This window comes from Sinohyriopsis cumingii, unplaced genomic scaffold (genome assembly GCF_028554795.1).
Source record: "Sinohyriopsis cumingii isolate HCF-2022 unplaced genomic scaffold, ASM2855479v2 utg001710l, whole genome shotgun sequence".
Classification (NCBI taxonomy): domain Eukaryota; kingdom Metazoa; phylum Mollusca; class Bivalvia; order Unionida; family Unionidae; genus Sinohyriopsis; species Sinohyriopsis cumingii.
The window spans coordinates 417,038-442,821 of NW_028316037.1; the positions used below are offsets into that span (position 1 = coordinate 417,038).

The following is a 25,784-nucleotide window of genomic DNA, read 5'->3' on the forward strand; positions in this document are numbered from 1 at the left end:
AAATTATTTACCAATCCCACCTTCTCTAAGTTTTCTGAACCCTTTCATTACTGTCAGCTGTTGATCTCATAACAATATGGGGTCAAAAGAGTTTATCTGATCAGACATATCTTCATGCACACATAAGGAACAATAATGGATACTGCAGTTGAAAACTAATGGGGAATAGGACCTAAATGAAAAATAAAACTTACCATGCCAATGCAATCTTACAAAATTCTAGGAATTGTTTATCATCCATGTGTAATTCTTGCATTAATATTTACCTATCTAAAAAAATATTACTTAATTCTTTACATGAACTATCACCATCATCATCATCATTATTATTATTATTATTAATATGATTATTAATTAACCCTTGTTCCTTGTGTATCCATTTTAAGACCGTTTTAACATTATTTCTTCTTTCTCTCTTCACTTATTTAACTCGTATTCTATATTATCCTTGTTATAAAAACCTTCAAAACCAGATTTTCAAGAAACAGCCATCAGTTTATCCAAATTTAGACCTGAATCAGCGCATCCAAATTATTAAAAAATTAAAATAGCAATAGGTCTGTGAAAGTGTGCTCGTGAACAAATTTATTTCCAGTGAAGATTTGCGATAGTTCCCCCGTTTAACTTAACAGGTAGGCCTCACAAGAGTTTTTTCCCCTTGTTTAACACCCGTCATCAGCAATAAAGGAATATGTATTATTGTACTAAATTTTCAAGTTAAACAAGGAAAATAACACCTATATTCGTTTGAATTTTAGTCTGTATCCTGAATTTTTTTTACTACAGACCCTTACATTTTCATTTATTTTTATATATAGATGACCGAGTTCACAAGTGTTGTCAGTGACCCATTGAATGAGGTATGGTGAGGAGTGTGTTAGGTGTGTCAATATATAATATATAGACAAAGAAAATGGGATTTGATACTTTTATTACCATTGACAAATATTCTAATCCTATCATATGCGTCCAGCAATTTTTCAACTTTGGTATTTTAGCCCAATGAAACTTCTGTTTACATGATACTTCCCACCGAAGTTATGATGATGCGCCATTCACAACGGAGAAATAGGATGAACCAAAACTAACCACAATCAACTTCCGGATTAGTAGAAGGCCACTTTCATTTCAGCCTGCTGAAATTGCAGTTTTACATTGAGAGGGTAAAAACTTCATCCCACTGTTCGTTCATTGTGTAGTGGTAATCTAAGGACTGGCATACTTGCATGGCAGCTATAAAGGCAGTACATTGCAACACTGATCAACGTGTTGGAATGCGGGTTGGGGTGGGTGGGCTCTGTTTCTTAAAGAGGGAAGTAGATAAGAATCACGTTGTCCTCGCAGCAGTTATTTCATCCGTCCGTGGTCTGTGTCTAAAATATTGGCATATGTTTCGATATGCCCAGGCATTGTAATCTGATGTTGGTAAACGTGTGGTATACCACTCGATTACTGTGACCTACTTTCCAGACATACCTTACTCTAAGAGTCAGACTGATACAAACATTTATTTCTGGCTTCGTACATGTTTCTAAGGAACCCTACATATGTTGAAGGAGTGGCAAACTGTGTGCTTATCATCACTTTGTTAAGTCTATCTTTAGCATTTGTTTTGAATAAAGACTGCATCGCAGCAAAAGCTCCAGTTCATTGCACAAGGGTAATAGCTGAGAGACTGATGTGATGTGATGTGATTTTGATTTTCTACGTAGCTTTAACAGTTTTTCAGTCATATCGCTATGATGTCTGCAGTGTGTCAGTTTATAGTGATGTCTAGCACTGGGGCATCATACCGCAGACATGTAGCATGACTGAGAGACTGAATAAATTTGTATAATGCAACGACATTATATGCATTTGATAAAGTACTGCAGTAAAAGATTGAAAGAAATAATCTAGTGCTCAATTTGGCATCTTACCATCTAGGTTTCCAAATCAATCTACTGCTGCTGAGAAAATTCAGAGTAGAAATGATTAGTTGTCCAGAATTGGTGACTGCTATGATGGACTGATGTCAAAAATTGAAATTATAATGTTGAATTTATGTTTATTAGAGGCCAAATGCACATAGAATCTCACTTAGAAACAGAAAATTAGTGAGTGAATTCATTTTCACATACTTGCAACTTGAAGAAAATAGGTGCTAGGGTGTCATGTATGTTACAGTGTGACATACATTACCCTGAACATACAAAGCAAGACCACAGTTTCAGACCTTTGATATAAATTCAAATAGTACCAATAGAAAGAAAGATTTAAAAGCAAAATTGTCAAAATCTGTGTTGAACATTTCATATAACACTGGTCAACAGTGAAATCATTACTGACTTGAAAAGGCCCTAATCTGTAGTATTTTGGTGTGCCGAACACGAATATAACCGTGAAAAATTTGTATTGCTCTCGTTTTGAAGATATTCATATACCTCATTTTCTATGTTTCACTGTGTAAATTTCTCCAGTAGGACTGCAGCAACATCCGGAATAATGATGTAACATTGCATAATACCATCATGCTCACATCATCCACAGTTGATTGCATCATTTTCTGATGCAATGCAATACTAATGCCATGCGGCTGCTGAAGTAAGTTGACGTCAGCAGTGTACTATACATGTGTAGGCCTATTATACTAATGCCAGGCGGCTGCTGAAGCTGACGTAAGCAGTGTACTATATAAAGCCCAATCAGATAGGTTCAGCATTTAAAATATTTTAGACGTTGTGCAAGACAGTTCAAGCTACTGTTACATAAAACTTATTATTTTATCCATTTACGTACAATAAAGAACAGTAATGCCTCGAAAGTGTGTTAATACCGCGGACAATTTTTGCTATATTTGTGGGGAAGTGACATTTGCCAACCAGAAGAAAAGTATCAATTCTCAAGTGAAGAAGGCATATCATCTTTACTTCGGATGCAAGGTTGGTGACCAAGACAAGCCTTGGGCTCCGCATATATGCTGTGCTACATGTACAACACAGCTTTCACAGTGGTTGAATTGCAAAAGGTCATCAATGCCGTTTGCAGTCCCAATGGTGTGGAGAGAGCCAAGCAACCACCTAAATGACTGTTACTTCTGCTTGGTTCCTCCTCTTTCCGGCGGAATAACAAAGCGAAAGAAGTCGAGAATAGTCTACCCAAACATTCCGTCTGCATTGAGACCAGTTCCACATGGTGAGGGACTTCCTATTCCAGAACCTCCAGCAGAATATTCTCTTGATTCATCTGACGAAGACAAAGGTGAGTCGACCTGTTCTTCTCCTGGTCCATCAGCATGCAGTGATCCAGATTTTCACTGTGGTGCATCATCAACCCCACACAGAATAACACAGGAAGAACTAAATGACCTGATTCGTGATTTGGACTTATCAAAGAACAAGGCAGAATTGCTAGGATCAAGACTCCAACAATGGAATCTTCTAGAAGAAGATGTCACAATTACTGCATATCGAAAGCGCCACCAGCAATTGGAGCCTTTCTTCAGAAAGGAAAGTAATCTGATATTCTGTTCCGATATTGAGGGCCTCATGAATGCTTTAAAAATCACTCATGACCCACAAGAATGGAGACTATTTGTGGACTCTTCGAAACTGAGTCTCAAGGCTGTGCTTTTGCACAATGGAAACATTCTTCCATCTATTCCAGTAGCGTATGCTGTCCACATGAAAGAGACATACGATAACTTAAGGCAGCTACTGAATTCCATTGAGTATAACAAGTACAGCTGGCACCTCTGTGGTGATTTGAAGGTAGTTGCCCTTTTAATGGGACTGCAGCAAGGATATACAAAATACATGTGTTTCTTATGCGAGTGGGATAGCCGAGCAAGGGAAATGCACTACATGAGGAAGGAATGGACTCACAGGCAGAATGTAGCCATTGGAGAGAAGAATATCCAACACCCAGCTCTGGTTGAGGCTCAGAAAATCTTGCTACCACCCCTTCACATCAAACTAGGTTTGATGAAGAACTTCGTGAAAGCCATTGACCGGACTTTGCCAGCATTCCAATACCTGCATGAAAAATTCCCTCGACTCAGCGAAGCAAAGATTAAAGAGGGAGTTTTTGTGGGTCCTCAGATTCGAGAGCTTTTCAAAGATGACCGGTTCAACAACTTGCTGGAAGGTGACGCGAAACAAGGATGGAATGCTTTTCGCCTAGTTTCTACAAACTTCCTCGGAAATGTTAGGGCAGAAAACTATAAGGAACTAGTAGAAGACATGTTGATGAAGTATAAGAAACTTGGCTGCAATATGTCTCTAAAGATTCACTTCCTTCATTCCCATTTGGATTTCTTTCCTAGCAACTGTGGTATTGTTAGTGATGAACACGGCGAACGTTTTCATCAAGATATCGCAACAATGGAACAAAGATACCAGGGAAAATGGTCCACTACAATGCTGGCTGACTACTGCTGGACACTCCTCAGAGATGCTCCCGAACAGCTGTACAAGAGACAGGCGAAGAAATCTAAGATGTAGTCAATGACTTGATTTTTTATAGGTAGGCTATTACAGTTGACCTTTTACTATTGGAATGCATTTCGTTATGTAAACGTTAATTTCTTGCAGATTACAAAAAAACTAGAGCCAATTTTGCAATTTGACTGTCATATTCGTGTTCAGCACATAAAAATTGATAAGAATTGACTAATTTTATTTCAGTAACATGACTTTTGTGAAAATTTGTTGTCCAGTGTAATCGTCAAAAAATTGTCACACTGTAACACACAGGACATTAGTGTTCAGCCTTTACAATAGAGCCTTATTTGGAGGAAAATATACTATTACCCATGTAATTTGTTGTTTATGTGAATCATGTTTTGAATATATATGTGAATGATGTGAAGTTTTCCTATGTTTAGCCACATTCAATATGGTGGATGGTGTCACTGTTACATGTGACAGGAAGACTGAATGAAGAAGGTGACAGAAAAACACATAACAACACTGTAATTTCAAATATATTTTATTTTTTCAAACTTAGTGGAAGACTCTATTGGCATCTGGGCCATTTCAAGATGGCCAACAATGTCAGCACATACAAATCCAGGCATCATCCTCTGTGTCGGGGAAATAATATTTCCCATCCTTCTGGCAAAGGTACCGCACTTCAAGATCATCTTCCTGGAATTGAAGCACCTGCAGTATGCAGCACAAGGTGTTATAAGCTTTTAAAATTAATTACAATTGCTGCATATAAAATATTTTCCTAAGAGCTTTACCATCACTTTACACTAAAGCATATAATGTGCCTATATCGACGTATACCAACTAGTCTACTATTTTGATCAACTATCTGTTTAGACCTCAGTTTTGAGAACACATGTACAAGTTATTACAACACAGAATTTGAAAAAGTGTAATTAAAACTGTGCAGATGATGTTTTACCATATACGATGGGTCAGTCACACCGATTTTCATCATTATACAGACTTGTTGAAATAATGGCAAAGAAGGGGATCTTCATACTTACAACAGCTCCATATTCCTTCCTGATGGTTTTGCGACCCTGTTGGACTAGAACACTGACCAAAAGAAACTGACCAGCTCTGAAATATTGAACAAATTGTTTAAGGAAACAGGTTAAACTACCAGCAATAAATAAGTTAGAATATATGCTCATTATCAAAATGGTAGAAGCATCATTTTAAATTATGCATCCATAATTCCAGAATGTCAGAGCTACCACTTGTACCAATTATTTTAAACTATCAGCAATAAATAAGTTAGAAAAAATGCTCATTATCAAAATGGTGGAAGCATCAATTTAAATTATGCATCCATAGTCCCAACAATGTGTTCATAGCTATGAACAGTTTTGCTCAGTCTCAGTTTTAAATCCAGAACGTCAGAGCTACCACTTGTACCATTATTTTCTTGCAAATGTTTAACTGATTGAATTAGCCTGAAGCACATCCGTTACAGCTTCTGAGACTGGTCCTGCAGTGACACTAGCTGGCACTGGTGGTGTGTTCATGGCTGTGGCAGGATCTTCTTCATTAGCAAATGCAGTTGTTGAGATTTCAGTTGGCTCTGGTTAAGAAAGATGACACCATTGTAATTATGTATTTGTGCATGTCAAAACAAATATACAAAATAGATTTTTTAAAGGAAATAGAATTTACAGTGGGTTCTGAAAACACTGCATACTTTGTGTAATGGAGCTCAGATTGCTGCATTCATTAAATTTTGCTGTAGAAAAATAAGAACCAGCACATATAATGATAATACTATTAATAATAATGTGGACTTAGTACAGTGCCTAATCTTTAGAAGGCCAAAGTACATTACAACTGAAGTAATCATTAAGTCTTGTGACTTTAAGACTTAGAAGTCTTCAGGCACAAATATCATTTACATTTGTTTCAAATGTGATCAACACAACAATGCACTCATTCTATTAAATATAGAAAATACAATGCAAATTAAAATTTTGTTGTCAATTTTCTTAAAGCAAAATGTTGTTAATTATTACCATGCTGCTGTGGTCTTGCAGTTTTCTTTTTCAAGTTTGCCACTCTCCAGTCACCACAAAATGCTGCATTTGCACACAGGCCCTCCTCAGATGTATAGTCTATACAGAAGCAGGTCCTTTCTCATATTCTTAGGACATATGGTGTTAAGCCACGAGCACATTGCAAGGTCTAGTACAATCCATGGTCTTAATCTCTGGTCTGTGCCTGTTGATTGTACACTGAGTAACAAAAAAGAATTTTTTCCTGTTGTGACTGTGGTGTATGCTGATTCTGGTTGTATCAGCCTCCTCATGCAAAAGCTGAAAATTTCTTAAGCTGTTGAAACTTCAGCCTGCCAAGCTTTGACAGTAGTTGAAACCACCCTCATAGCTGCCAGCCCTCACGAATTTGGAGTGAATTTCACGACTTTTTCAGCGTCTCACGGATTCACGCCGCAAGTCAAAAATTCATGAATTCTCCAATTCTCAATTATTTTAAATCTTTAATAAAATAACCAATTTCCCATTAAGCGCTAGTCGTGATATTTGCAGTTGCCGAAACGGTCCGGTACTGCTGGTTACGATATTAGTAGAACTACAGCTGAATAGTACAGTTGGCCCAGTAGCAAGGCATTTTAGCCTATTTTAATCTATATGTATAAGAGTAGTTTTACAAATGCTTTTGAGAGAAACTGGGACCTAACTAGAGTTTTGCTCCGCACATGCATCACCAACACTGATTTGAGTTACTGTTCATCATCACATGTAAGATCTCGAAAAGTCTTCACCACCAAGGAAAAAGAAATGTATTGCTCAAAAAGTGAAGACTAATTTGGAATATATCAAAAATTGGCAGTGCATTCTGCCATCAAACATTGATATACATTGTGCTTTTTGCACACAGTGTGCCACAAATTAGTATTGGGCATGGTGGCAGAGACGATGTGAGGAAGCACATCGGTTGCTAAAAATGCATACTGGCATCAGACAAATGATGGCCAAGGACCAGTAGAAGTTGGGAAAATTAAGAACTCGCAGATTTAAGCTCTGGAATATTTTTAAGCCATCTGTGGAAGACCTGCGAGCTACCATCGCTGAAGCATTATTTTTGAGTTTTCTTGTTGAACACAATCTACCTTTATCAGCTGGAGACCATGCATAACATTAGTTACAACAAATGTTCCCGAACTCGAAAATCACTTCCATTTTTCTGTGGAAGAACCAAAAGTGCTGCAGCTCCTGTGCATTTCTCACAGCAACAGTGACAGCGAAAGAGTATTTTCTCTAGTGAGGAAAAATAAGACAGACTTTAGGGCCTCATTAGCTGCAGAAAATTTGTCAGCAATTTTAGTCACCAAGATCAACCAGCAGGAAAGAAGTCTGAACTGTTTAGAAAACAAATTTATGATCAAGCAGTTGAGGAAGTTTAAGTCTGCCACAGTATCATGTCTTGATAAATAACCACAAGAACAAGTGAAATTTATGAATACCATAATAAATAGAAATGCAGATATATTTCTGCATATATGTAGTGTTTTAGTTTTATATTGCGATCTTGATATACTGTAGTATTGATGGTCAGAGTGGATGGAGTATTTTTCACTAATTCATGTCCAAATTCACGACTTTTTATCCCTATTTTCACTAATTATGAGCCTGGAAGGTTGGCAGCTATGCACCCTCTTAACAACACCAATCTCTGCATCACAAGGGCCCTTTCCATGGCAACTGCCAAAAAAGTGTTTTTCGGTTGGTACACCAGTATCTTCATACCCATATGAGGCATCAGCAAAACTTGTTTTCCCCTTGTACTGTGAGGCACATCCATCTGAGAAATGAATTATCTTTCTAAATTGGAGTCCTCTGGATTGTAGCTAATGCACGGCAATCATCTGGAAATGTGGAACAGTATGTGTGTTGTGCTGCAGGTCATCTGATATGAAGATCAGAGATTCTGTGATAGTGTCATGATGTTGTGAATAGTGGTAATGGGCAATCACTGGATGAATTGTTACTTGTTGATGAGTTCAGTGAGCCCCTTGTGCCTCATCTTGGTAGAAACACCCAGTATGTTCTGCACAATCTATACAAAGCAGTTGCCAGTTTTTTGGAAGATTTTCTTTTGAGTTGGCAAAAGCTTTATGTTGCCAATCCACATTTGTTAGATGGCATGAAAGGAATCGCTCCAGTTCTGAAAGAACTTGGTCCAGTGTGCCCTGCATTGTAGTAAGTTGCTGTTTACATACTGTTTTGTTGATTCCTATACAGTCACTTATGTTTTTTTTGATGAGTGCCCAGTTTTTCCACTTTACTATAGCACGTGTATGCATTTCTATTGCTGGCTGTAGCTTAGCTCTGACTATTTTAACTCCACAATTGGAACATTTTCTGTCTATGCAGCTCTTACGACCCTGAATATTTATTTCCTTGTCACACAAGGTCAGATCACGCATGGCAACTTTTGAAGGCAGCATGAAGCAATGGAGTCCGTTTGATGCCAGAAAGTTGTTGTTGGCATCCCTGTTCAGTGTGATATTTGCACAGTATTCACAGCAGCAAGTGTTCATTTTGGTACATTTCACTCCTTTTATCTCCTTCGGCAGACATTTTGCAAATCTTGAAAATTATATTTCTATCTTTGTCTCCTCCACAAACTGCCTGTATGAATTTTTTAATGTCTTTTCAATATATCTTCTCAGAGCATGGGTCTTCTTGCTCACAGATGTTGGACAGGGATCACATCTGGAAATGTCACCTCGTTTGAAAAAGTCGACAATTTTCTGGATTGTTTCTTTTGGTACTGCTTGTCATCTTGCACTCAAATTTCTGTGTCTGACACTTTTTTTTTGTAGTGGAAGCTGAGACCATGCTTCTTTCGTATGTAGTTGATGCTTAATCCTTTGTTCGCCTTCAACAAAATATTTGCCATGGCAGCTCATTTGACACTGTGAGCAGACATCTTAAACTTCTTCATCTGTTGGTAGCTCTCACTAACTTCATCCAGGACTGCAGTTGAAAAAGCAATTTCCCATCTTGCTGATCTTGGAAGTATGTTTTTTAACTGAAGAGCATGGAGATTTAAACTGCACTGTCTTGACACTCTATTCTATTACTGTTCTGAAGCCCTCTTTTTAGCTTCTGGTTCTAACAGCTGCCTCACTAAGTACTCAGCATTAAGTGGTTAGTGTTAGGACTGGTCAGCCTGGTGTCAGGATAATGTGACTGGGTGGGACATCATGTTACATGTCTGTGGCATGATGCCCCAGTGCTAGACATCACTATAAACTGCCATACTGCAGACATCATAGTGATATGACTGCAGATTTGTTAAAGCTACGTTAGAAATATATATAGTATGTTGTTCCATACAGTGCATATATACAGTATGTTGTTCCATACAGTGCATATATACAGTATGTTGTTCCATACAGTGCATATATACAGTATGTTGTTCCATATGGTGCATATATACAGTATGTTGTTCCTTACAGTGCATATATACAGTATATTGTTCCTTACAGTGCATATATACAGTATGTTGTTCCATACGGTGCATATATACAGTATGTTGTTCCATACAGTGCATATATACAGTATGTTGTTCCATACAGTGCATGTATACAGTATGTTGTTCCATACAGTGCATATATACAGTAATGTTGTTCCATATAGTGCATATATACAGTATGTTGTTCCATACAGTGCATATATACAGTATATTGTTCCTTACAGTGCATATATACAATATGCACCATATGGTTTGTTTACTAGTCAAATGTGAACCTGTACAAGTTAGTTTACCTATCTATTGTGAACCAATACAAGTTAGTTTGCTAGTAATGTGCCAATATACATTACTTTAAAAGACTTTGATGATGTGTAGACTACTCTCTTTTTGATTAAGTCAGCTTTACACTGATTGTCAAATGCTGTCTTGCCTCTAACAGCAAAGCCTAAGTAGAGTAGTACTGGAAAGACTAGCATAACTAGATCTACTTCAGTGGCTTACCATGGCAAATCCTATGTTTTTATCATATCTCTGGACACCCTCCCAACCATGACTAAAAGACTGTTACATATATTTTGTTTTTCTTATGTAAATGCATATACAAAATTTGGCAACAAAAATGATAAATGATATTATGTAATTGTGCATTGTATATATATGACTTTTGACCCCCTCCCAATGACCCTAGATGGTCACCAAACACAGACCATGGCCAACTCTTTGGTCTATCATATTGCTTGATTATAATGTACACCCAGTTGCAAGCAGCATAAAGTTAAATCTGTCATCCAGAATGTGGTAGTGGATCAGAGTCTAAAATGTCCATTTTAATGGCATTGTCGAAGGACAATATGCTAGCAGATCATTGACATTCTCATGTCAATAATTTAGATCTGTGATAGCATAATGTGCTAGAGATCATGGTCTGAAATGTACAGTCGAACAGCATAGACCTGGATCTGTCCTAACACAAGATACAGTGTGACCCCACTATGACATGGTAGTTGGAAGCCAAAACATTTGCAAGAAGGGTGTAGGTAGCAAATGCTGGTGGTAAAATACTTGCTTGATCGGCACAGTTACCATCTTAAATCAATGCATATTAAATGAGAAATACTCCTGTAGTGAAAACAGAGAAGGCATAATTATATAATAGTTTACTTTATTTAGAGAACCACAAAGTGGTACGTATTATGTGAGTACTGTTTATATATTATATACATGTCTAATGTTTAGCATGAATAGAGTATCAACACTGTGTACTCACCCATGAATATCATATTATACATTGAATCCACAATACAAGTGATTCCATCGAAAATATGCATACCCACAGATTTAAAATATTCAATAATTTTGTCACCAGTCATATTGGTCTTAATTCAGTGAAAAAAAAGTAGCACAATCACGTAATGTTTTTATTGAAGACTATAGTCAGCTTTCTTTGATGAAGCATGATGCTGCCTTCCACACATGTCAGAAATGTAACAAAGGGTCAACAGACGATAGAGATGCATGTGTTCTGTTCTGATGACAGGGATTATTACAGAAAATGTGAGTGTTCTGAAGGATTTAATTCTGAGTGAAAAGAAGAGAAATTTTACTTACCATCCACATACAAATGTCAGTCTATGTAAATATATGAATTACTAGCAAGCGGCCAAAAATTCAACGAAAGATAGATTACAAGATAATGCCACGTCCGGTTGATCTCTGTTACCAGAAATGTCAACAACAACAAAAACAATGGATATCTCACAACATACAGTACTCATACTAGATGTCAAGTTAAGCGGATTATGATACAACATTCCACTTTTTAGATGGTTTGTCAGTGTGGACAAAGAATTTGTTTATGTAACAATAAATAAATTTCATTGCATTTTATATCAAGTTTGCAGCGTTCTTTTGTGGGGACTCTGAATTTCTCCACTCCAAACCAATGGTTGTATATACCATTTTAAACAGCCAACAATGTCACCAATAAAAAAAAAATCACCAGATGGTATATTTTACCGCTAATAAGAGGGGAAAAAATCCATGTTTGCAACATTGGCAAAGCCTTACAGGACCCTAGAATAAACTTTTTACACATTATTTTTCATACTTTTAAGAAGAATAAACTACTTGTTCATGTACGAGAAAAATACATTTAATCTTTCAGGAGCCACGCCACGATCATCTTGTACTATTCATACGCGATCTCTTCCCAAAATGATAACAAACTTTTTACATTTTTTTCATACTTTCAAGAATTTGTTTTGTGTGTGAGAAAAATACATGTATATGAAATTTTGGGAGCCACACCACAACTGTTATATCCAGATTTGTGTTATAACAGAGCGTGCTATAGTGGGGTCACACTTTACTAGCATATCAGGGTCTGAAATATACATTCTTATATCATTAACTTAGATCAGTCAAAGCAGAATGTGCTATAGATCATGGTCTGAAACGTACATTCTTATATCATTAACTTAAATCTATCATAGCACAGTGTGGGAGCAAATCAGTCTAAAATGTACATTCTTATATCATTAACTTAGATCTATCATAGCACAATGTGCGAGCAAATCAGGGTCTAAGTTCAGGGTTCTCAGTAGCTTTAAAAACTGAAGAGTTAGCTTACCGATGATCCAAAATCTCGAGAGTAAAAATGAAATCTCATTGAAAATCTCACGGGTCCAAATTGAAATCTAAAGAGTCAATTGTTTTGGACAGTTATGAGCTGATAGCTGTGATTGTTCATTATTGGTGGAAACATATAATGTTTAAGATTTCTTGTCTTGTGCCACATAATGAGAAACACTTGACGTACAATATTTTGTAAGAAACATACAATCTGATTTTTTTGTAAGTGTTTCTCTTTCTAACTATGTGTGACTGTGTATGTTTGGTATATGAAACAGGCCAGGGGTTATTTTATTCTATATTATATTTTCAACTTCTCAACATATTCAATTTTTAACTCCTCAAATCATTTTAAATGCAAAAATTGTGATGTTATTTGTTATTGAAGAATAACTGCAGGAGGCATTTTATATTTTTTTTAAAATACAAGACATCAGTACAGTTGGATAATGGAGAATAGACTGCCTTGAAAGTAATTTTCCCATGGAACTTAAACCCTAGTGAACATAACATAAACAAGCTGTTGGTGTTCATCAGTTCTGATCCAGTGTGAAATGGCTGATTACTTTTACTGTTAAGATGAAATGGCTGATTACTTTTACTGTCAAGATGTTTTAAAGCTAATTAGATTAAGGTTTACACTAAAAAAATATACCCTGAATGTTTATATATTAATGAGATATCTAGAATGGCATTACAAAATTGTCATTTATTTATTTTCTCTTTTTTTTATGTTTTGCAACCTTGTAACAACCCATTTTTTCTGCATCAGATTTTTCTACTCATATAGAGGAGTTTGGCCAGTTTCACATTGTTAAGTCTTGACCTTGCCTTTGTCTTCAGGCAATGTAAGACAGACTGTCAAGATACACTTGTACAATATCCTGGAAACATGCCACTCTGTTGATCAGAGATAGTTACTAACACACATATTTCAGTGATTTCTTTCTCATCAGAGTCGACACTATCTTTCTGGAGGTTTTATGGAGTCAGAGGGTCAAAAAATTCATCATTGGCAGGTCATTTCCATGATTGAGACAGAAGACTTCTTTGTGACATTTTGACTTTAAAGTTCAAATGTATGCACTGAGTGTTGTGTCCATTCAATTTTTTCTGAATGATCCATTAATTAGAACACTCAAGGTTTTAAATGTTTCACCAATTGAAGCAAATTAATTGCCAGTAAAACACAATCCCACGTTGACAAACTAGCTCTCGAGAAGTCACATTTTCCCATTTTGTACAGTTATAATTTGAAGCTTAATCAAACAAATGCCAATATTTTATCAAAAATGAACCCAGCGAAGTCGTAAATGATTCAGAATTTTTCAATGTTCCACTAAAAGAAGCAATTTAATCGCCAATAAAACAAAGTTGGTCCACACAACTTGCTTCATGAACTGCTATATGTGCCAGTTTTGACCAATTGATTATAATTTAATGTGTAATCATACCAATGCCGATATTTGATAAATAGGCAATCCATTCAAGTCATATTTCTTTCCTCTTCCTCTATCGCATATTTCAATATAATCTCAAAACTTTCCAACTTGATTCAGTTGCTCCTAAGCATGGCATCTGTGACCTGTTATCTCTGCCCAATTCATATCAATGTCTTCCACTGGTAAGATACTATTGGCCATCAAGGTGTATACTGTTGTCGAGCAGATGTCAATCACTGTCTCCTACAGTAAATTTGTTATGGGAAGCACACACACAGTAGGAAACTAAGCCAGAGGCAATTTCACGCATCAAAACCTGATGGTATGTGTCCATTGAGAACCCTGAAAATGTTGTTGTTGTAGGGTTTAACGCCATTTTTCAGCACGAGATAGGCTATACATGGCGGCCAGTATAACTGATGGAGGAAGAACCCTGGAAAACCCAGGGAAGAATCACCAACCCACGAGAAGCTACCGGCAGGCTTTCCCATGTACCCACGCTAGCTGAGCCTTGGACTCGAACACACGTAGACAGAGGTGAGATGGCAGTGACCCGGAATGGTGAGCGCTTTAGACCACTCGGCCACTCAGGGCCCCCTCCTGAAAATGTACATTCTTGTATGATTAACCTAGAGTTGTCAGTGCGCAATATGCTATATGATCAGGGTCCAAAGTGTACATTCAAATAGAATAGGTCTTAATCTACAACTCATCAGCTTAGGTAAATAAACAGCACTTGTTGACGCAGTCTTGTTTTTATTCAACAGTGGGTGAATTGCCAATGAGGAGGTACATGTAATCAGGTGCAGAACATCTTGGGGTTGGCAGACGAGGAGGAGAAGAGAGAAAGCAGTGAGCAGTGAGAATGAGCAGTGACAAATGTTTCAAGTGTGGCCGAAAAGGACACTGGGCGAGAGACTGTTCAGAAGGATCAGGCTATAGGGGTGGTTTTCGTGGTGGCCGTGGAGGAGAGACTCAGTTTAGACGTGGAGGAGAAACTCAGTTTAGACGTGGAGGAGAGACTCAGTTTAGACGTGGAGGTGAGACTGTAGTTAGAACTGATATTATAATGTAAATCAGAATATGTAACTGTAATCACAATTGCTACGGCGATTAGGAACTACCTTTTTCAGTTCATTTTTTTTTAGAATTATCAGATTTATGTGTCTATTATAACATTCAGTGTGACGGTCTTGGGTTATCTTTTGGCATATAGATGGATTACATTTTTCTTTGCTTTTTTTAAACTAGGTTCTCGCTGCTTTTCTTGTGGTAAAACTGGTCACATTCAACGAGACTGCCCAACTCAGGATGCTGGACCAAGATGCTATCGTTGTGGAAAGCAGGGTCATATTGCCAAAGACTGCTCAGAAGAGGAGCCTGTGAAAACACCGACACAAGGACAGGCATGCTACAATTGTGGAGAGGAGGGTCACATTGCACGAGAATGTCCAGATGAACGAAAGCCATCACGATCAGAGACATGCTACAGGTGTGGAGGACGTGGCCATATAGCTCGGGAGTGCACTAGGGAACGAGGAGCTGCCTGCTACAAATGTGGTGAGGCGGGACATTTAGCTCGGGACTGCCCTAATGATGATGTCAAGTGCTACAATTGTGGGAAACTTGGCCATATTTCTCGAGAATGTCCTGACAAGTCTGAGGGAGAGGAGGAGGAGGATTATGATGATGATGATGATGACGATGATAAGAATAAGTGTTACAGGTATTCATATAAGTAATTATTGCCCTCAGTTATTATGATGCTAATAAAATAATATCCATTTTATGATTTCCAAGTGTTTTATGGCTCAGCATTATGTACTCGTGTGAAGTTGAGTCTAACTGCAAACAGCATTAACCCTGTTTTGCAATATCATACTGTGTCTGCAGATCAGGGTCTATGTTGTTTTAATCTACTGATTACTCCGGACAAACAGCACAGCTCCAGATCTGTTGGTGCACTATGTGATAGCAGATCTGGTTCTGTGCAGTTTGCAGTTAGACTTTTCTTATAAGCAAGTATATATGGTAAGTTATTTATTGACAAGGCAGTTGGAGTAGAGTACCTTGCCTAAGAAGATGTCACAGTAGCTGACCCAGGCTTTTCTAATGGTAGGATTCAAACCTGTACCCTTTCAGTCAGAAGTCCACCACACTTACCACAAAACCATCATGGCTTCTGCCTCAATCACCTCCTATGACATGCTGGTTTGTGCACTAAGCCAAGTTTGCATTCAGGAACCATTTAACAGACAGAAATACATTTAACCTAAATATATCTGCCAAAAAATAGCAAGTATACGGTGAACAGTGAGAGATTTTGAAGAAGGCAATTTTAAAAGATAATAAATAAAGGTCCAAACTGAGAGTGACTTTGTGATATCAGTCACTTATTCATGTTGTAATCAAAGCAAAGCATATTAGCGTATTTGTCTCTATAAATATTGAAGAGAAACATTCAAGATGTAGAATGGTTGTTGGTGTCTGTGACACATGCAGGTTATACTGTGCTGTGGCAAGAAGGCTAATGTGTCTTGCCCATTTTCACACTATGCCAGCTGATGCAGGTTGTTCTTATTATGTCATTCAAACCTGCATCTGTCTGGTCATCATTTTCAGCATGCTAATATTTGTGCTATTGCATTTGGAAGGCATACAGCATTGTATTCATCAATAAGTGACTGGATTTGGTTTTACAACATTAAAGCAATTTCACAGAAAAATTGTTAATACATTTTTAAACTTTCTGAACTTTGACTATTTTACATATCTTTAACAGAGCTTGTGCTAAATTCCTAGATTGAGTTTTCACTCTAAGCCAGTCAGATTAGATGTTGGTTCATTGGTTGGTTAACAAAAATCTCAAATTCAGAGTTTTATGTTCTCAGAGCCTGAAGATGTATTGGCAGTGGAGGAAAGGGATCAGAGGACATTTAAAGTCTTTCTCGCATCTTCCCTATCTGCTTGAGACATAAAAGTTCTGCTGAGTGAATCAATGGAACATCTGTTGAGAGGCCCCAAGTGGTCATAAGCCAGCATGAAATAATTTCTATCAGATTGTACGTTTCTTACAAAATACTGTACGTGAATTTGTCTACCTTTATATAATACCACCCACTTTAGTGTATCATGCATGACCATGACGCTGCAGAGCTCTGCAGTAGGCTACTACCTCCTGCCCCGTTAAGTCATCGCTAGGGGTTAATGTGTTAAACTGCACACATTTTTTCATGCAAAGCATCCTTATGGTCAAACTCTTGGTTATAGTAATTTTAAAAAATTGCATCTAGCAAGTGATATGTATATTTTGAAGATAAAAAGGGGGAAAAAGCCTGTAAAAAGTGTTAATAATCAGGACAGAAGAATTAAAAAGAATATTCAGATTTTTGTGAATAAAAGCAGGAAGGGGCACAGTTAAGTTTATTGGACATTATGTGTTGATTTGAGTATGAGATATGCCATCATTATGTGAAATAATATAAAAATTTCAATGAATTACATAAAGTTGAGAAATGGCAACAAGCCATTGAGCTGCATATGATTTGGAACTGAAGTTTGTGCAACTTTACTAGAGGTACATAAGGTCTACGTGTACTTTACAAACTTTTAAGTTGAACATAATGTTTACTGTCACTGCATCAGTTTTGAATACTGACCATTTTAAATTATGTTTTCCAACTTTACAATAGCAGTACATGATATTTTGTTACATATTACTGAAAACTGGTCAAACTTATGGGAAAAAATGTACTACCTTACTGAGATGGTCATGTTAGGGTTGGCAGGTCTTCTTGGTTGTCTCTTGAGCCGAGGAAGACGAGTTGTGTGATCTCATCGAGGGTGGATGTGCATGTTGCTCTGGAGTCCAAATTTTGATGCACACAGGCAGTTGCAGGTGGGGCGTGTGACTTATGTGGTTGGGAGTGGCTGGGACACAACTCTATGACGTCTCTCATGAGGTGCAACAAGACGCTGGCGGCAGTAAACCTCATAGGTGGAACATGCTTTTCTGGTCAGGGCTCACCAGTGGCTTCTGTCTGAGGCAGCGAGCTTGAGCTGGTGGGGTTGAAGGTCTGTCCATTTGATGTGCTTCTTGAGATTGTCTTTGTACTTCTTGTGAGGGTAACCTTGGTTTCAATTGCTGTGGGCTAGCTCTCCAAAGAACAACTGCTTTGGGATTCTGTTTTGATCTGTGCAGATGACATGACCAGTCCAAAGAAGCTGGGCTTGGATTAGTTTGGCTTCAATGCTTGTTGTTTTGGCTCTATCAAGGACCTCCTGGTTGGTGAATTGGTCCTACCACTTGATCGCATGATGGATCTCAGGGATCATTGGTGGAATTGTTCCAACTGACTGATATGCCTTCAGTAGAGAGTCCACGTATCACAGCCGTACAAGAGAGACATGAGGACAACTGCATTGTACACTATCATCTTTGTTGACAGGCATATGTCCTTGTGCTGCAAGACCTTGGTTCAGAGTCGTCCGAGTGCTTGACTGACTTTTGGATCCTGACACAACTCTATGACGTCTCTCATGAGGTGCAACAAGACGCTGGCGGCAGTAAACCTCATAGGTGAAACATGCTTTTCTGGTCAGGGCTCACCAGTGGCTTCTGTCTGAGGCAGCGAGCTTGAGCTGGTGGGGTTGAAGGTCTGTCCATTTAATGTGCTTCTTGAGATTGTCTTTGTACTTCTTGTGAGGGTGACCTTGGTTTCAATTGCCGCGGGCTAGCTCTCTAAAGAACAACTGCTTTGGGATTCTGTTTTGATCTGTGCAGATGACATGATCAGTCCAAAGAAGCTGGGCTTGGATTAGTCTGGCTTCAGTGCTTGTTGTTTTGGCTCTATCAAGGACCTCCTGGTTGGTGAATTGGTCCTACCACTTGATCGCATGATGGATCTCAGGGATCATTGGTGGAATTGTTCCAACTGACTGATATGCCTTCAGTAGAGAGTCCACGTATCACAGCCGTACAAGAGAGACATGAGGACAACTGCATTGTACACTTTCATCTTTGTTGACAGGCATATGTCCTTGTGCTGCAAGACCTTGGTTCAGAGTCGTCTGAGTGCTTGGCTGGCTTTTGGATCCTCGCAGTGATCTCTTTGTCCAAGGAGCCATAACTGGATATTGTGCTGCCAAGGTATTTGCAACTGTCCACATTCTACAGCTGTTTGTCACCAGTGGTGATGCAGGGTTGTGAAGGGACAGTCTTTGGACTGGATGGAGGAAGACTTCTGCCTTTCCTAGGCTATTTGTGAGTCAAAATTGGTTCGAGGCTTCAGACAATCTGTCCATGATTACCTGTTGGTGAGTCTCGTCATGGGCCATGAGGGCACAGTCATCTGCAAAGAGTGCTTCAGTGTTGAGTCTTTCTAGCGTCTTCATTTTAGCCCTGTTTGACACCGTTATATATGGGGAATTTCTCAGAGGGTTCACTGAGAGAATATCTCCAGTCATGTCATTGTGGAAGAGCCAAATGAGGTTGATAAACTTCTGAGGACAACCAAGCTTCTTGAGTACTACCCACAGTGCGCCTCTTTTGACTGTATCGAAAGCCTTTGTCAGGTCCATGAAGACAGGATACAGATTCATGTTCTGCTCAAGGCACTTCTCTTTGAGCACTACATGCAGGTCTGATGCAGTATAACTAACAACATTTAAAATGCTGATCAAAATATTTTCCCTGCTCATATTAACATTAGGAAGATAAGCCATCAACATCATATTGACCAGGGGCAATAACCCTTGCCCATTACCTCCCCATGACACTGCCTGGTGTCACTAGTTTTAAGCTGTTGCTTTTAACATTAAAACATCACGCAGAGACCCCCCAAATATCCACTTCAATATACTCTGTAATTTTAGCCATCCATCATCACATTTGGATATATTATGCAGTAATAACTGGTGGTATTTCTTATTTTTACATTTTTATCAATTTTTTGTTGTTGAATTTGTCACATGTTGTAACTAAGCTATTTTTGTCCATGTGCTTCGGCAGGGTAATGCTGTTGTTTGCTTGCTTCATGTTGCACTCTCAATGTGTGCTTACTCACTCTGTTGGTAACAGTGTTATTGTTGTTTCCGAACTCGGTGTTAATTCTTGCATTACTGTTTTCCAGCTTGCTGAGAAATCATGTAACAACCATGCGTGTGAGTCCACAGCCCAAATCATCATGGTTATTAACAATTCAGCACATGATTACTTGCATTTCTTTTGAGAATTTTCATCAAAACTGATTTTAAAATACATTGTATCTTACAAAAGAGCCCTCTCTTTCAGGTGTGGTGAGAAGGGTCATTTTGCAAGAGATTGCCATAACCAAGATTAGCTGATTAGAAGATTCCTGTGTGGTATACAGCATCAGAGAATGGCCATCTTGCGACCATCATAGAATATGGGCTGTATATCAATCAGATTTAACAGGCAGTAGTTGGAGCAGCTGAAACAAGAACCAAGGCAGCGGCAGATCATAATTATAATCTTAGGAGTATTTTTTGATCAGTAAAAATCATTAATTGTATTCTGCTTTGATGGAGTCAAATGTGTTTGCAGATCAAATAATACTTGGCCATGAACGAGGCACACCCATGTTGAAATTATTATAATGTCTATCACAATAATTATGCCCTGTAGGCATCCGATGTCTTAAAAACAAATTTAAACTCCAATTCAGAACCCAGAATCTTCATGAAAAAAATTATTACATTCTCAGAATGTAGATCAGATTGCTTGATTTCTATGATCAGATTGAAACCGTTGAATTGATATATTACTAGAAAGAAAATAATAGTTTCAGATTTATGACTTTTAATCAGAGTTTAGTGTATTTGGTGAATGTTGTGACTTTGTGGCCATATTTATTGTCCTGTGAACAGATTGATAGGTGATGGGGGCTTTGATCTGATTTAATTATGTCTTCTTGTGTATATTAGTATTTTGATGGTATCTTGATGTTATCTTGATAATATATTGATGATATTGATAGTATCATAATGGTATCATGATAGTATATTTATGGTATCTTGATAGTATATTGATGTTATCATGATAGTATATTGATGGTATCATGATAGTATATTTATGGTATCTTGATAGTATATTGATGATATTGATAGTATCATAATGGTATCATGATAGTATATTTATGGTATCTTGAATATATTGATGTTATCATGATAGTATATTGATGTTATCATCATAGTATATATATGGTTTCTTGATAGTATATTGATGATATGATAGTATATTGATAGTATCATCATAGTATATTTATGGTATCTTGATAGTATATTGATGGTATCATTATAGTATATTGATTGTATCTTGGTACCATTTTCATGGTATCTTGATAGTTTGAATGACCTTCACAAATCAGTGGCCATAAACTGCAAGGACAATGACTAGATAGAACTGATTAAATTGATCTGTACATTTTAAAGATCTAGAGAGTTTAAACTTCAGCAGTTGTTCTAAATGATGCCCAGTTTATCTCATCTGAAAATGTTAAGACATGTTTCTAGCTGATAATGAACTAGACTGGTTTGATGTTGTTTTAAAGTTAAAGGCTAAAAGCTTGGAAATGGTGAGAACCATAAATGATGCAATCAGAATAACTTATACTTTTAGGTGGCATATATTTGTACATAGTCTTTATCATTTGTTTTAAAGTATGACTGTAATCTGTTGCTGGTATTTAATGAGACAAAATCCGGTATATATTACTAATGAAGGAGGATTTATTTTGTTGATGATTGTCAGTTTTTCTCCACTATATTTTCCTTAATTAGTGTGGAAATCAATTTTGCATGAATTGGTATAATCAATGTAGCAGTGTGATGATATAGCATTTAAACACCTGATAAGTGAATGTTACTTGCTTGCCTTCTTTGCACATCTGTGACTGACAAGCATTTTTTTGTTGTTGTTGTCACCATTTCAGCTTTGGCACTTTGGCTTATACTGTATAGCAAAAATTACAAAAGGACTTCTAAGTCAAAATTTCAAATCTTGAGCAAAGTTTGTAAATTTAAGTTGAAGGACAGTCACCTGGTAATTCGAGCAGTACATAAAATACAAAGTATACATACATGCATGCAATACATGCATCCATCCATCCATCCATACATACATACATACACACACACACACTCAAATACATACACACATACATACATACATACATACATACATACATACATACATACATAAACACACAAACAGAAAACCACAAAGACATTACATTTGTTAGATTCCTTTGCATATAAAGGACACATCAAATTAAAACACAATTAAACTATTTACATTTCTTGTTAGGTTTCATCGTCTTTGAGCTGAACCATGTTTTATGTAATACACTGGCACATGACTCATTTTTTTCTTCATAATTTTAGTTCTAAATTTCAATAACTGCATTCACAAAGACCAAACTTTGGTTATGTATGCATGTATATTTGGTATTATACTGGCCATTTAAAAGACAGATCCAACTGCATATACACAGATCTGCCATTACATAATGATCTGGCAGGTCTTGGTCTGTCTTAGGACTAATCAGTAGAATAGACAACATAGACCAAGATCCATGTTACATTCTATTTATTACAATTACATGGCAAATGTACATCTCTATGCTTGGATATTTTAGCATTTTGGTGATCTCATTTCTGGTATATTAAAAATTGCAAGCACCAAAATTTATTAATTTATTAAAATAGTGCAATTTAGAAAAATGGGAATGAACAATGAACAAAAATACTATCTTTAAGTTTTTCCGTTTTTAATAGTTTTTATCATGTATTTAATATGGTGGGTTCATTAGTCTTTTTTTTTTATTGCAGGTAAAAATTGAGGGCTGTTCCATTTAAACTTTGTACCCAGGGAAGGCAGTTATTTATAAATAAACATGTTACTGTGATTACTTGGTAAATAGGGAGGGCCAAGACAGTTGGTTATGGCTGGGGTACTCTGAGTAGCTAGTTGTTTATATATATATATATATATATATATATATATATATATATATATATATATATATATATATATATATATATATATGTGTGTGTGTGTGATTACTCTGGTTACTCAGAGTTAACATGAAATTGAACCAAAATTATAAATTGCTTCTATGTATGACTTCACATTGATAGTACCTCCCTGTGTCCCAAGTATGTGTATCTGGAACAGCCTGATATTTATTGTAAATTAGTTGTAAACTTTGGTGTTTTATCTGTGCTTTGAATTCAGAAAGTATATGCTTTTAATTATAAAGAACTACTGGCTGATTCATGTTTTTAGACAAATTGATAACTCTTTGTTTTTTTTTGTTTTTATATCTTGTGACAAATCTGACACTTAAGATTTTCTGATGCATTGGGAATTTCTTGACCCAATTTGCTTGTGTACATTCTGATGAGTTATTGTTCTGATTGTTTTCAAAACTTTCAATGAAAAAATATTTCATCTGTTTGAACAAGAAAATGATTATCATTTCATTAACTCTTGTCAGAAAGTGGCATTCTACTTGAATGAGAATGTTAGCTTTCCGTTTTAAACTTTTTTGTAAAGCATCAAAGAAGGCAAATGACATTTTCTCATACATCAAAGAAGGCAAATGACATTTTCTCATATTTCTTGTTAATAATTAAATACATTTTTTAGCTGGTTTTAAATGCCTGATATTTCTTATTTTGTTACGGTTTTAAAAACAATGAACATAATGCTAAATTTAACCAGAAAGAGCCGACTGTTTGCCCCTCCATTTACCTTTATGCAGTTTTATAAGAAGAGAAAATCACTTTAAACTCCAAGTATGAAAGATGTGAAGATTATGCTATTAGCCAGTCTAGGTATGAGTATGAGGCTGAGGATTTGCTATCAGCCAATCCAAGTATGAGTATGAGACACGTTATGCTATCAGCCAGTCTAGGTATGAGCATGAGACAGGTTATGCTATCAGCCAGTCTAGATATGAGTATGAGACAGGTTATGCTATCAGCCAATCCAAGTATGAGTCACGTTATGTTATCAGCCTGTCTAGGTATGAGTACGAGGCTGAGGTTTTGCTATCAGCCAATCCAAGTATCAGTATGAGACACATTGTGCTACAAGACATGTTATACTATCAGCCAATCAAGGTATGAGTATGAGGCTAAGGTTTTGCTATCAGCCAATCTAGGTACGAGTGTGAGACACTTTATGCTATCAGCCAATCCAAGTATGAGTCACGTTATGTTATCAGTCAATCTAGGTATAAGAATGAGCTGAGGTTTTGCTACCAGCCAGAAAGGACATCCTTTCAGGAGTAAAGTCATCTGTAATTGATTAAAACAAAATTTCAATCAAATGTCAGGCAGCGAGTTTTATAATCTCCATGCCTGATTTACCAGCTAATTATGTGACAGCAGATATCAGTCATCATTTCAGAATTCATTACTATTTGCCATCAACCAGACCTCCAGCATGATATCTCCACCTGGTGATAGTTTGGTAAAAGAAACACAATATTTTCCTTGTAATGCCAATGAGGCTTTTGCTAACTTTTGGAAAAGTGATTTGACTAATTAAAGAGATGAGTTATGTATTATGTCACCATGAACATGGACAGTTGCATTGGTTAGTTGATACATGCCTCTTGCATCAGCATCTGTTAACAATAAATTTTGAGATAGGGAGAATGTCTTTATAGTTTTGCTTGAGCAAATACTGATCAAAACACCTGTGAATATAGCTTAAATTCAGTTTTCCTTTTAGAGTACCATTTGTTTTTGATGTACTGTTGCTGCAAACCAGAATGTTAAGATCATATGAACATTGATCTGTCTGCTTAAGCCAGTCGACCACATCCTCAGTCCATGAATTTGTGTACCAGTGAAAAATGTCCTTTTCTTTGTTGCAGAAACATGAAAATTGATATTCAAGGAAATAAAGTTGTGAATCAGCATTCCCTAATTTATCATTCTATGTCATCATTTAGATAAACCTTTGCAGGCTTAACTATTTAAATTATTTTGATCAATTAACAATGTACAATGTCATTAAATCCGTCTGCTTTCCGTGTAATCAGTTTTCTGGTGTCTTTATATTCAAACCAAATCAAGGAACATGCTAGTATAGCTAAATCATGGTTTAGTTTTCTGTTTTACAGGACAGCAAATGTGTTATGTTTATGATGTTGAAGCAAGTTGAGTAAAGTGCATAAAGGGCAAAATGGGTAATCAGTCTTGATTAATGTTATAGTGGGAATCAAACCCACATGCACCTATTCTAAGTCCATTACCGTAACCACTAAGCTACAACGGTTCCTTTTACATTGTGTCATTTAATTGAAACTGGTTTAATCATTAGTATTTTTTTTTAAAATTTCTTTTGAATCAAACTTCATCTTGTTTTTTTTTGCCTTTGGAGATACACAGAGAATTACGCATTTCTGTAAAAAAGCTGTAAAATTTGAATTGTTTTATTGTATATTGTTGTTATTTATGTTGCACCCATACACGTTGTAATGCTTGTAATTGTAATTATTAAGTGATTGATATATTCTAGTTTAAATTATCTGTTTAATTATCAATTAATAGTTACAACTTTATGCAGTTTGATTAATTGTGGATAAACTGATCTTATGTGTTGTAGAAGTAGTCTGCATATTTGGTATGTTGATTGTAATGTTAAATTAACAGGTTTTGTTTAATTTCATATAATTACTTGAATTATGCAATTAAACTGTAAAGAAATCAA

At 36.7% G+C, this 25,784-nt stretch overlaps 2 protein-coding genes and 1 long non-coding RNA gene across 4 annotated transcripts; 1 reads left to right on the top strand and 2 right to left on the bottom strand.

Moving 5' to 3' along the window:
* The first annotated feature begins 1,004 nt into the window (after window positions 1–1,004).
* On the top strand, window positions 1,005–25,784 carry LOC149771712 (uncharacterized). Of its 2 annotated transcripts, none has more exons than XM_089948190.1 (4): window positions 1,005–1,163; window positions 14,806–15,078; window positions 15,290–15,764; window positions 20,331–25,784. In XM_089948190.1, the coding sequence occupies exons 2-4, from the start codon at window positions 14,904–14,906 to the stop codon at window positions 20,377–20,379; spliced, it is 699 nt and encodes a 232-aa protein (XP_089804316.1). In that variant the 5' UTR covers window positions 1,005–1,163; window positions 14,806–14,903; the 3' UTR covers window positions 20,380–25,784. The 2 variants fall into 2 exon arrangements, with proteins under 2 accessions (XP_089804316.1, XP_089804317.1); XM_089948191.1 differs by lacking the exon at window positions 1,005–1,163 and adding an exon at window positions 5,024–5,160.
* Window positions 5,010–5,702, bottom strand: LOC149771713 (uncharacterized). The gene is made up of 2 exons (XR_016418165.1): window positions 5,477–5,702; window positions 5,010–5,141 (listed from the first exon to the last, which is right to left on the bottom strand). It is a non-coding gene; the product is annotated as an uncharacterized LOC149771713 (long non-coding RNA).
* Window positions 8,433–9,245, bottom strand: LOC149771714 (uncharacterized). The gene has a single exon (XM_089948195.1). The coding sequence runs from the start codon at window positions 9,022–9,024 to the stop codon at window positions 8,485–8,487; it is 540 nt and encodes a 179-aa protein (XP_089804321.1). The 5' UTR covers window positions 9,025–9,245; the 3' UTR covers window positions 8,433–8,484.